A 13,745-nucleotide genomic window follows, 5' to 3' on the forward strand; every position below is an offset into this window, starting at 1 on the left:
TATATATATAGTTATATATATAGTTATAGTTGACATTCAGTATTATTCAGCTTTAGCTTCACGGGTACAGTGCAGTGGTCTCAGGGAATAATCAATCATGTTATAAAGATTTGTAGGGTATCAGATAGGCTCTTGTCTTATCAGAGAACAGTCTTTATCACATACCGCAAAGCTGGCACCAAGGCTGGAGAGATCATCCAACTGCTGCTGTTGGCAATCCTGATCAAAATGGTAGTAGGTGACCAAGGGTAAATTTGAACTGAAGTCCCTGAAACTAATATAATATTGTATGTCAACTGTAACTGAAAAATAAGTTAAAAATTTAATTTAAAAAATAAAGTGGAGATAACCACCCCCCCCAAAAAAAAGAATTTGAACTGAAGTCAGTGTGAGCTAACTGTATAACTTAGGGTAAACCAATTAATCTTACTATATTTTAGTTTGATTATAAATAATGCAAATGTAATTTTATCATCAAGATTTCTTTTATGAAAGGTGGTAGAAATCCATTTTGCTTTATGAAAATTTACAAATTTGACTACATACCTAATTTAATAAGCATAATATGTATATTAATCACTATCAGTTCTATAAGGAATAATGAATTTTATTTTAACCCAAACTGATGACCAATGAATCTCTTCTGAATGTTTGTTTATACATGATCTCAAATCAAACTGTAATTGATGTTTGGGACCACTCATTACAATAGTTCAAATTTAGAAAACTACCCATTTTTAATGGAAACAGTAAACAATATAACCATATAAACCATAAATACTGTATCTTCAATATGTCAATGAAGTGATGAAGAAAACTGCTTAGAAAATTTCAGATCTACAACCCAATACAATATTCGAGCAAACCAAATCTTTCAAAAGTTGACTGATATATCATTCTTTCCTTCTCTCTACATTATTTCATTATTATTTGTTTCTTATGAGACTAAGTATATATATATATAATATCTATATACTATATAAATATATGCTATATATATAAATTTTAGACTCAAAAGTGTTAAGATTATCTCTCGAAAAGGCTATGATATCTAGAAACTAGAGTCCATTGTCTTGCAAGTAATGATTACAGTTTATTCTTCTAAAAAATATTGTTTTGGATCTAATAAATCTAAATCAGTATATACTATATTTCTCCATGTATAAGTCACTCGCATGTATATCTAAGATGCACCTTAATTTTGGGGCCCAAAATTTGAAAAAAAAATGTATTACATAAAGTTATTGAACTCAAGTTTTATTCATCGTAAAATTCATACAACTCATCACTATCAAAACTCCCAGCCATTAGCTTGTCCTCATCTGTGTCTGATGACGAATCACTGTCTTCATATATTGCCTCGTCCTCAGTGGGAAATGCAAGTAAAATCTACAGCCACCATATAAGACGCACCCAGTTTTTAGACCCCAAAATTTTCAAAAAAGGGTGTGTCTTATACTTGGGGAAATACGGTACAATCAATGACTTCACTAGGATAAAATAAATTTTGAGAATTACAAATTTTATAGAGTTTCAAAATATTTTCTGGATAAATATTTAGAAATATCCAAAAAATTACTACACAGCCTAAAATCATAAAGAATTATCTCAAAAGAGGCCAACTTCATATGTCTTCACTAATGGATCTTCAAGCATCTTTTTAGTGAAACAACAGAATGAACTTTCCTTCAAGGGCTTAATAATGAGCTTTCTAGAGCTTTTAAGTCCTGTCCAAAGGTAGTACAAATTGCAATATTATTGGGCATAATGTTGGAATATTATGGCATATATGTATGTGTGTTTTATATATACATATATATATAAAACACATATATATATACACACATATATGTGTTATATACACACACACATATATATACATATATGTATATGTTTATATATATTATATATTTACATATATATTAATATATATACATACATACACTTATGCACATGTGCTCATATGTACTTACATGGACAGATATCTAGAATTTATCATTAAGTCAAAGAGAAAGATGAATAACCCTATTTATTACATTTTATTAATTTTAAAAATAAAATCAGGGCTATATAAATATTTGTATGTGAATAGGTAAGTGATAGAAAACAATACATCCAACCGGGATGAAAAGCAGTCTAGAGAAAGGGGGAATGTTTCTTTTTTTTCTTTATATATCTACATCATTTTGATTTTTAAAAAAGGTTGTATTAAATTAAAATATTAGGAATTAAAAAATAATAATTCAATTAATCAAAACCTAATTGGATCCCGGTTCCTTTTAATTTATTTTTTATTTGATTATCCTTGTAGTTCTAATAATTAGTTGTTTTCATGATCCCATCATAATGTATGAGGAAACTGAGGCTCAAAATAGTTAAATTGAGTCAGTAGTTAACCTCATGTCAATTTAATGCTGTTAATGCCTTGCTATATTCAATCTGTGAAAAGTAATGTACATTTCTAATATAGTACTTGTTGCAGTGAATAATTATCTAATAGCACTCCTCCCATATCACCAAATCGTAACTCCTTGAGGGCAAAAAATGAGCCTGTTCAATGAATGATTGTTATTGAATAAAATAAATCTATATTAATCACTAATGTAATGTAATTTTATTCCTGAAGGTAGTGAGAAGAATTTTGGACAACCGTTTCTCCATTTATTTCTTGTGGAAGGAAGACCCACAGTTAAATATGGATGTGGAAGCTCTCAAAACAGCTTGACTCTTTCTGCTAATTATAGCATTAATACAAATGCATTCATCCCTCTCACCATACGGTAAGTATTCCACAGTACTTCTTAAAACTATAGTGCTGGGTCTTATTTTTTAAATGTTATCTATATGTGTAATAGTCACCCAAATACAGAAAGACAAAAATGTCCATCTGAAAATTGTTTTGCCAATCACTTTTTTCAGTTTGGTGGAGGATTAGTGGACATTTGATGCTATCTAAAATGTCCACAGAGACATTTCGCCCGTGCCAAAAGTGCTTGAAAGTCGTTCTTGTCCAAAAGGTGCATAGGCCTTATAAATTCCACTTTTCTACAAGACTCCAGCCCCAACCCAGGTACCTAACCCCATGTGCCATTAACAGATATTTTATTAAGGCAAGAAGGGTTATTATTGGCAGTACAGCCAAAACACAATTATTGGACCAATGAAACATAATTTTTTTTGTATTAGTCCTGTAAATCAAAAGTATAAATAAACATTATGGGCTATTTGAACCAAGGACCATTTGGCCTGGACCAAATATGGATGTTTTAGACAGGACAAAATGTCCTGCAATGTAGTGAAGTAAACTACAAACTAAAGTAAGGTGTAATTTGATTGTATCAATTTCTTGAAAATATCATAGAGCAAATAAATAGTCAGGTTGTTCCTTTGAAGTTAAGAAATTGTTCAACTGTTTAAACAAACATCTTTTTTTTATTTATTAAATTTATTGGGGTGACACTTGTTAGTAAAATTATATAGATTTCGAGTGTACATTTCTATAATACATCTTCTATATATCGCATTCAATGTCCACCATCCAAAGTCAAATCTTCCGCCACCATATCTTTGACTCCCTTTTTCTTCTTCTACCATACCCTCACCCCTCTTACCCTCTAGTAACCACTAAACAGTTGTCTGTCTCTATAAGTTTTTGTTTCTTTGTTTGTTTTGTTCCGTTGTTGCTTTCAGTTTTATATCCCACATATCAGTAAAGTCACATCATTCTTGACTGTTAAGCAAAATAAGTCAGATAGAAAAAATAAAGACCGAAACATCTATTGAGTGAAAGGAGTATAGCTGTTAAGAATTGGAGACAGCAGAGGAAAGCCATTGACTTTGCACAGAAAAAGGAAATCCAGTAGAAAAAATTGAATATTAAATGGAAATGTCTTTTTGGAACATATACATTTTTGGAAAGCTGTCTTGAAATTAGTTCATGCTTCAAAATTAGGAAATATCAGAAGAGAGAAATGCCTGAATGTAATGGTCACATCCCAAGGACATTACTGAACGAAATTTTTACATAACAGCCAAGAATCTAAAATTCTTCATTAGTATAGCATTCTAGTGATAATGGTCTCTAAAGTTACTCTATGTCAGTTTAAAATAACATTTTGTGTCTCAGTGCATGTGTTATATGACAATTGGATAACTTAGTCAGATTAGCAAAAATCTTGGCTAGCATATTAAGGTTGTATAAATCAAATAAACATTTCCAGGGTCTGTATCAATCTGAAAATAAAATCCAGAAAGTTGACACCAATCTGAAAATAGAAATTCCTTACAGGCAGGGACAGCATCTTATTCATTTTTAATGCACTTAGCCTGAGCACTAGATGAAAAGTTGCTCAGTAAATGTCTGAATGAATGAAAAATGAAGGTATCTAGGCTGGGCAATTCAGTTGGTTATGACAAGAAGGCAATGAAATTACCCTAAGGTATTGAAATTATTCATAAATTAGGCATACCATTTTGGAACACTGAATTCTGTACAGACAAAACAAACTTTCAGAATGATGGACTTAACTCCAATTTCAATAGTCTCTCTTACAAAGATTAGTAGTTGATCCCCCCCAAAACCAGATGAGAAGTTGAATAACTTAGAAAGCAATTTAAAAGTGATTTCTACCAAAATGCCATCATTTTTATTACTGTAATAATTTTATGCAAAAAACTGGCACATTTGATTGCATATGACATAATTTCTATTTTTGGCCAAACTTTCTTAAAGAAATTATTTTATTTTTTGCCTTTAAGTAATGATGACCTAATTGTGCAGTCCTCAAGTAAACCACTCAGATACTTAGGTCGCCTGAACTTGAAAGCATCCTGTGAAAAATATTGCCATTTCTAGTAAAAGTGAAAACTAAGGACTTACCAAGTCTTTCAGTTAATTTTATCTAAAGTTCAGAAATTTACAAAGAGTTATCTATACTGATGCAAAAATGACAATCTGCTATGTCTTAGAGGCAACATCCTACAAGACTTCAAGGTGATGAAAGGCTGACTCTAGGACTATATTACATATTGTATATTACATGTTATATAAATCATTTAAATTCATACAATAATATAAATTATTTAAATTTATATGGTAAATTAAAATTAATTAATTAAAATTAACTTTAGAATTTTTGAGAGCTCATTTGCTAAACACTCTCAATATGTCTTAATTTTTATGCCTTACTTCCTTTTCTGTTACTTCTGTCTTGTTTAATTGTTTAATGTATGTTCAAACTCACATCAATGTATCTTCAAACCAAATACCACAATGTGTAGAACACTTTCTGCTACAGATTGGGATTTCTTTTTTTTTTCTTTTTGATCTTTTTTTTAAATTAGATTTATTGGGGTGACATTGGCTAGTAAAATTATATAGGTTTCAAGTGTTCATTTTTATAATACATCATTGATATATTTGGCCGCAGTTTCTGTTGTGCAACTACATAGAAGATTTTAATATCCATTGAGATAGTAAACAATGCAAGAAGGTTTAATGGAGAAGATGGTGGGTTCAGGCTTGAGCATGATGAGATTAAGGTGCCTTTGAAATATCAAGTAGAGTTTGCAAGTTGAATATATGTAGAGCTCACAGGAGAGGAAATATAATTTTATAAGTCATCAATGCACAGATAATAATTGAAACCATGGTATGAATGAGAGTATAAAGTGAGTAGAAAAATTGCCTGGTACTGAGTCTTGTGGATTTAACATTTAATGACTGTGTAAAGGAAGGTGGAGCTATAAAACAATCTGAGAAGGAATGACCAAAGCAGTAGGAGGCAAACAAAAGGAGAGGGTGTCAGGAAGGGCAATGGGAAGGTTTATCAAATGCTCTGATAGTCCCTTGGACTATCCACATGGCCCAATAAACTGAAGACTTCATCATACGGGGATAGAGTAAGAAGCGAGATTGGAGAAAATTGAGATAACAAGTATAGACAACTCTTTCAAAAACTTTTATTGGGAAGGTGTAAAAAGAGGTAAGATGGTAAGTAGAAGGAGGGGAGGAGTCAAGAGGGGGTAAACAGTAAGATTAAAGAGATTTGAGCATGTTTAATTATCAATGAAATTATTAGTTGAGTGGAAGGTGTTAATACATTGAAAAGTCAAGAGTAATTGAGACTATAAAGTCCCTTAGAAGTTTGGAGCAACATGGTACAGTCTACCTGAGAAAACGTTCCTGCCAGAGGGGTGGGAAAATGGAGAAAGACACACACACTAAGGCTTCTGACCCTGTCTTAATGTACATCCTTCGAAGGATATTGTCTTTTGCTTTATCCCTATCTGTCCAGTTGTTATGTCACATTCTCTCTGTTGTTTTGAGTGTTCCACTCTTACTTCTCCATCCTAACTGGGCATAATTTTAAATTAAAGCAGTCTTTTTGTATTGTTCATTCTAGCTATCCTAATTCTCACTGATGGGACTCTTCCTATTCAGATTCATAAACGCCCTTAAAAGCATATGAATTGGTTCTTTTTTAATTATATGAATGTCGATGGAATTTCTTACATATTTAAAGGTTCTTGGCAATCAAATACCATAGCATGATTGATAAGAACTTATTTTCAAAAGTTAATGGAATAAGCTCTAAGGTAAATGTGGAAAAGATGGCTTTGATTTTTATTTTGTGACTAGCCACTGAGAATAAACATGGCAGTATTTCCTCATTAAATCTGCATTATATCTGTAGGATAGATGACAAAAGTAGAGCAAACTTGAATAAGCCACTTGTAGTGATTGAGGTCAATTTGGTATCAAGATAGAAGTTCTTCTTAAATGAGTTGGAGCAGAGATCACAGTTCCACAGATACATTGTAATTCATACTCATGCACAGTTTGTCTTTCATTTTAACAAATTTTGAAAAGGATCACATAGAGAGAGTCTTGGTTTTCACAAGGATTATTCTCCTTTAGGGAGGTTCAGAAAAATTGTCATACTATATATATACTTTTTAAAGTTTCTGAAGTTTAAATTTTTCTAGCACTTTTTGTGTCTGTCCTGTACAAAAACTGTCTCTTTATCTATTATTTTGTTCTCTAAAGAAGTCCTGTGTCCTTTCTTCTAGATAATTTACTGTTTTATCTGCATGTTTTAAAGACACATAGCCTATTCTGCCTTTCTTATATTTCACCATCCCAAACACCTGACAACATGTCCTCAAAGATTTATCTACGTGTGTCTAAGGCACACTCTAATATCTAATGATTAATTTTGGTTAATAAGCTCTTAGGGTAGCCAAAGCCAGGTGGGTGGTGGCAAAGAATGGCATGACTGCCACAACTGCATGTCCCAATCAGCCACATTTTAGTAGGAGACCAGTGTAAAGAAACGCATGCTTGGTTTAAGACCCATTGAACAATGGCTAGAAAGGTTTTTAGTAGTTGGGAAACAAGAACCCTAGTACTTGAGAAAACTCAAACAAACATCAGGTGAAACCATTGCAAGCCTTCTTGTCATATCACCTTCTTAGATGTTAGGCCCAGAAAACAAAATAAACTAATGAAAACTGCTGTTGCATTTTGTAAATCTACTCATTATTTACCTCCTATGTGATCTTATTTATTTCTTATTTCCCACAGTTGTTTGATTAAGAAAATAGATTACAAATTTATGAATGCAAAACCAGCATTAACCTCAAAAGAATGGGAAATAAAAAGGATTCTGAGTTATTTTGGCTATATCAAATAAAGAGATTGACTAGTAAATAATTTATAAAAATTAAGAAAGAAACAAACTACAATTTTTTATAATACCCATGTTTAATTTGCCAAAGGCCTTTCAGACAACTCTGCGCAAAAGAGTCTAGTGTTTTGCTGTTTTCCCATGTAAATTCCTTGTATTACAACTTGCTGCCCCAGCTGATTGACTTATAACTAGCTCCACACAGACAATGAGCAGAATACTCAAGTTAACATAAGAAGAATATCCATAACGTATTATCAGCTATAATTTTGAGAATAACTCAAAAAGTTCTTTATGTTTCTAATTTTCTAAAACTATATAAAAGTTTGTCACATGTTCCTGATAGTTAATGTTATATAAACTATGGATTGCATGTCTTAGAGCCAAGAAACTATGTGTTACTGAGAACCTTCACTTCTTGAAACAGATGGTGACTTTTGAACTGTGCTAAATCTATAAGATATTAGATTTATTCATAAAATGTTGCCATGTCAATATGGAAAGTTTGGCAAGCTTTTCATTTTAAAAAGGTCAAACTTCATCACTTCAATATTAATTTCTGTATCTTTTCCATCAACTCCTCCATCTGGTATTTCTTAGAGGAAATGTAGAAAAACTAGAGCTCAATATGGGAAATACAATATAATATTTTGTTATTACATTGACATGTATACAAATACATAAATCTAAACATTGCTGTTGATCCTTAATCCATACATAACACAGTAATCATGCAACCCATGTCCACACATAACATACATCAATACTAGCTGGACCGCAAGTTATAGTGCAGTTTATTTGTATTCAGTTGTGAATATCTACTGTAAAACTAAAATTTCTTTCACTAAATAAGCTTAAGAAAAATTTTAAAGAATGTCTGTGGGTCTAGAAGTTGGTGATTTTAGTGTTGTTTAGGATTATTGAGTAGAGTCTTCTGCTAGCATGTATAGTTGTGCTTAAAACTTGCGTATTATCTTAAGAAACAAAAAAGTTAACTATCAGTTTGGTGGTTAGTGATGCAGAAATAGAATGGAACTTTCTAAGCAAAGACATCATAATCTGAATGTGAACCTGTGTCTACACAGCATGTTTACTGAAAAATGTGTCAGGGGATTCAACGGACATATTGAATTCAAGCCAGGTTGATATTCATGTTTTTTCAAGTCATTGTTTGACTATGTAATCATATATGTGTTCCTCTGTCTTGCAATTCATTCAAATTGTTCAAATGGAATGACTATTAGCAAAGTCACAAAAGTGAAGACTCAGGTCCACAACTTCTCATCTTCTGATGTGTTGAGATGGTGAGACAGACCAGAAACGGGTTGACCCTCAAGACCTGAGAACAACCACAATGACTCTACTGAGAAGAAAGGGAGATAGCAGTTGGCAGGTGCAGTTATAACATGGAGTAGGAAATGAACTGGATTTTGAAGAAAGATTAGGAATTTATCAGGGGACAGCAGGTGGAAGAGGATCAGCATAGACTGCATGATGTAGAATAACACCATGGCTCACATAGGAAATTGTGTGGAGATTGGGTAGGATGAGAACATAAAGTTCAAGGTGAAAGGATGTTTAGCTCTTCAGCTAATCATCATCAAACACTGTAATTTCTAATGCGGACACTCACAATAAATTAAAATAAAAGGTAAGGAATTATTTTGAGAAGTAGCCATGTATCCTGAGGAAGGCTTCACATTCTCTTCACCCTTTATTATTAGTGGTAGATTTCTACAACTGTCAGAAAAGACTATTGTGGAAGTTTGAATTATTCTTGTGTGTTAGCAGAATGTATGGCAAAATGAACTTCAACCCCTAAAAGCCTTCTGCCTCTATAATTCTGAAATTTATATATTCTATCATCTTTAAGACAAGATTCTATAAGAAAGTAACAGAAAACAAATAAAGACTTAGGGGCAAACTAAATATATAAGAATTTAGGCAGAAAAACGATAATTGATAGTCAGAGAACACTTTGCCCCACAGAGCACTTAAATAAAGGGATTTAACATGTTGGAAAATAAGATTTACAAAGAAATGTCGAGATTATTTGTTTATTAAGTGAAGGAGTACTGATTTAATTATGTAAATGTATAGCCCACGTATTTTCCAACCCACTTGTGTAGGCCCCATATCTCTCCCTAACTAAGATCCATCATCATGGTTAGAGAACATATGATTGCTGCCTTTAAATAACTACCAGGAAATATATTTTACTGTGAAAATTCTTTAAATCTTATTCTTAGGCTTCATTCTTTGACAACGTATTTATCTTAATTAACTTCTTTAGAACAATTCTCACAGAGTGGACTCAAAATATAGACAAACTTATTTATTTTAAAAAATGGCCCGCCACCTAACTTTCTAAATGAAGCCTGAAAGGAACTATGCCAGCTTCATCCTCAACAAATTGCCCATGACTTCATCAATATACTGAATAAAAAGAAGATCTATATTGAGATAAATTGTTTTACAATTTAACATCTGTGAACTCTGTTCCACCTAACACAGGCACATTTAAAAATAATTTAAGACTCTTCAAAAGATTTACTAAATTTTTTATATTGAAAGCTGGTTTTATAGATAGATACTGGTACTGAGCCAAAATGTTTGAACTCAATAAATATAGAACAAAGACTTTTAATATTTCTTCAGCTAATTTATTCTAATGCCATCAACAGACACAGTAAATTTCTGTTTTATAGAATTTGATATTGAGCTCTGTCCTTGGTCCCTCCTACTTTTTAGCTTTGTAATAGTTGGAATAATTCTGATTGCCAGTAATATCTGAATCCCAATCCTGCTTTCAAAGTCAAAATGTTACCAAGGTAAAAAGGAGAAGATTGCAGGACAAATCCCTACATCAAATGCCATAAAAATTTACATCAGAGCTTATTAGACACTTTTTTTTAAAGCTCTCACCATTTGGAAGACAGAATTTTCCAATCATATGTGATGGAGTGGGATGAACTCACCCATGTCCTGGAAATCTCTTCCCAGCTCACAAATGGATAAAATAGCAAAGGAGCATTCCCCTGCTTGTACTGTGTTGGCAGCGACATTCATCCTTGTCACTAAGGCACAATAGCAGAGATTGTGCTGAAAGAGAACTCTAACTCCTCTAGTACCTAGGCCTCAGGAATAGCTACGGAAACCCAATTCCAGCTTGGCATAACCTCTGGAGAATTCTTGGAACAAGAAAAAAAGTAAAGTCTTGGATCGGTGATACACAGAAATCACCAATGAGCAAGTCTGATACTTGGACACATACATGCAAGAAATTCTGAAGATTCCTAAAAATATTGGGAGAGGGAGATTCTATAATGGATTGTAATTTCTGAAGTTAAGGGAATTGGTTCTCAGCCACTGAGACTTAATAACTAGTACCTTAGGTCAAGATCACTGAAAATAAACAGTGCAGATTTTCATGCAGGAAGTTTATTAGGGAATGTTCTTGGAAACATCTGTAAGGCAGTGAGAGAAGCTGCATCGAGAAGAAGTAGAATTGCAAAGCAGTTGCAACAGAGGTTTCAGCTGACAGTAAGGGGAGCTCTGGAGTAAGTGCGATCATAGTTTCCTGAATTGAGTCAAGTGGACCTGGCCTTCTTACCCCCTCCCATCCTCGGGACACTCAGGGCAGCACACCACAACACTCACTAGGATTGTTAGCTGATGAAGCCCAAGACACTTGGCCTTGACTTACACCTAAGCAAGCTAATGCTGTTTTTAGATCAACTAGACACATATTGCTACGCCCACTATAACCTCCACCATAGTAACTAAAGGACTGAATTCCCCATGTTAATGGTATGGCTCTACTCTCTGTAGTAAGGAGCAACCTAAAGAAACAATGACTTTTAGGAAGAACAGCTAAATACTAATCACTTCAAAACCCAGATGCCGATTTTGTGGATGTGCAGCAGCATGGACATAGAAAACCACAAATGATGCCATTCAGTGATGTATCATTAGACCATAGAACACTGACCAAGTAGGGCATAGAGCCAAAGGATAGATCTTTATATGTCCATTATGATTCAAAATGCATCATAAAGCATCATGAAAGCACAGGACACCTAAACGGCAGAACCTTGGGAATAGGGAAGTGAGGGAGCAAAGTACTCTGTATAACCCCAAAGAAGTATTTTACCTATCTATTGCTTTATCTGAAACATACAGATAACAACACCCATTTTTTGTTATTGAGGCTTCTGTGAGCATCATATATATGAAAATTCTTTGAAAATCATCAAATGTATATAATATTATTGTTCTATTTTATCATCCATATAAATCTATTTCTTCTATTGCTGCCCTGAGACTAGAAAAATGGCTCACTATTTTTTATTTTATAGCATTTCATTAAAAATACTTCATAAAAAAATTAATGATGTTTTCTATAGATATTTCTCCTTCCAATTAAATAAACTTACTTTCTCGTGGTTTTGTTCCCTAAGCATTTAATTATTTTAAGCCCTATCTTCTGGATCTTCTTCAAAGTTTTCCACAGCTCTATTAGTTGAATTTAATGTACTGATTCCAATGTTTAATGGATAGGAAAAGCAAAGACATCACATATATATTTCTTCTTCATATGGAATTTTCCTATAGATTATTAGCAGCATATTTTGCAATTTACAGGAAGGTCTTAAAAGTCACATATATCAGTTCACATTTATTAAATGTTCATCAAGGGCATTGTTCAAGGAATATATTTGAGGGAGGTACAATGTTTGGTGAAAGTAAAAATATTCTCTTATCTAGTCCATCATTTCACTTTTTGTAAGACACTCCAATGTGTCTTACAAAATCTCCTGAAGAAGATTTGGGGATAACTAATATATATTTTGTGTGACATAGGAGAGGTTCCCAGTGGCCTATTCTGAAAGCCATTGTCTTTGATAATGCTGAGTGGCCAGTAGGGTGATTAATCCGCTACCCTCTGATAGAATGTTTTGGAAGTTCTTTGCTAGCTAGGTTTGCCTCCTTTTATTGTATCATAGATGGGAAAGTGTTAGGCCTGCAGCTATCAGAGGAAGTCTCTGGTATATGGTCTAAAAAGCATGTGAGTAGAATCATGGAGTGTGCACAAAATATTATAGACTGCAAAAAGCAAGTTTATTTCCATGACAGCAGGAAAGAAGGCTGTCCAGATTCTTGTGAGATAGACAAGTTTGGGGTGGATTCAACAAACAAGATTTTTTTTTTTGAAAACTTATGAGTTTATTTCAGCCAAACTGATAACAATTGCTAGGAAGCAAAATATCAACAGATTGAGAAAATGTTCTCAACAAACAAGATTTTATTTACAAAGATGTGCTAGAAACTTCACCTGCATAACGATAATCTCAATTTAGTCATGTTTTCACACCTATTAAAAATTTATATGATAATAGTATTTATTTTGCACTTATGTGACAGACACTATGATAAATACTTTTACACACAATCTCATTTAGTCTTCACAATATCTTTCAAGGATAACTACTTTTATAATACTCATTTAAAAGATGAGGAGACTGGGGCTTAAAGAGATTAGGCAATTTATCTAAGATCAAGAAACTAGTAACTGAAGCATGGTGCTCACCTAGACCATTTAACTCTAGATCCCTTATGTTTAACTGCCATGATACACAGCTCTTTGCTGTTCTGATTTTGTTTCCTAAAATACTCCTAAAGTGAGATCATCTTAAATCAAAGCATCTGTAAGGAGTCCCTTCCTCATCATGTATCATTTCAAGGACAAATTGTGGGGCTTATAATAAAGTCCTTTATCAGCTTCTTACCTGTACACCTTTATCTTCCTCTATTACCAACGTGGACTGTCCCATGCCATTAAAGCCACAGCCCTTACCATCCCAAATACAGTCCTACTGTTTCCTACATTCATCCTACCTAATGCTACAGTTCCTCCTCTGAAATACCCTGTCTGTTCCTTTCACCAAAATCGGACACTATCCTTTCTGCAAGCCCTGCCTCCTCTAGAAGCTAGGCTAGGCCGACCCCACCTGACGTTCCTCTTTCTTACTTACCCCCAGAATGCTCATGTCCAAT

General features: G+C 33.3%; 1 protein-coding gene across 1 annotated transcript in view; it reads left to right on the top strand.

Moving 5' to 3' along the window:
• Nucleotides 1–13,745, top strand: part of LOC109393324 (protein eyes shut homolog) — a 1,090,347-nt gene that overhangs the window by 837,703 nt on the left and 238,899 nt on the right. The window contains 1 exon segment of the mRNA XM_019662404.1: nucleotides 2,627–2,780. Within this exon segment, the coding sequence (XP_019517949.1) occupies nucleotides 2,627–2,780 (154 nt within the window).

The sequence above is a fragment of the Hipposideros armiger genome, unplaced genomic scaffold (assembly GCF_001890085.2).
Source record: "Hipposideros armiger isolate ML-2016 unplaced genomic scaffold, ASM189008v1 scaffold_375, whole genome shotgun sequence".
NCBI lineage: Eukaryota > Metazoa > Chordata > Mammalia > Chiroptera > Hipposideridae > Hipposideros > Hipposideros armiger.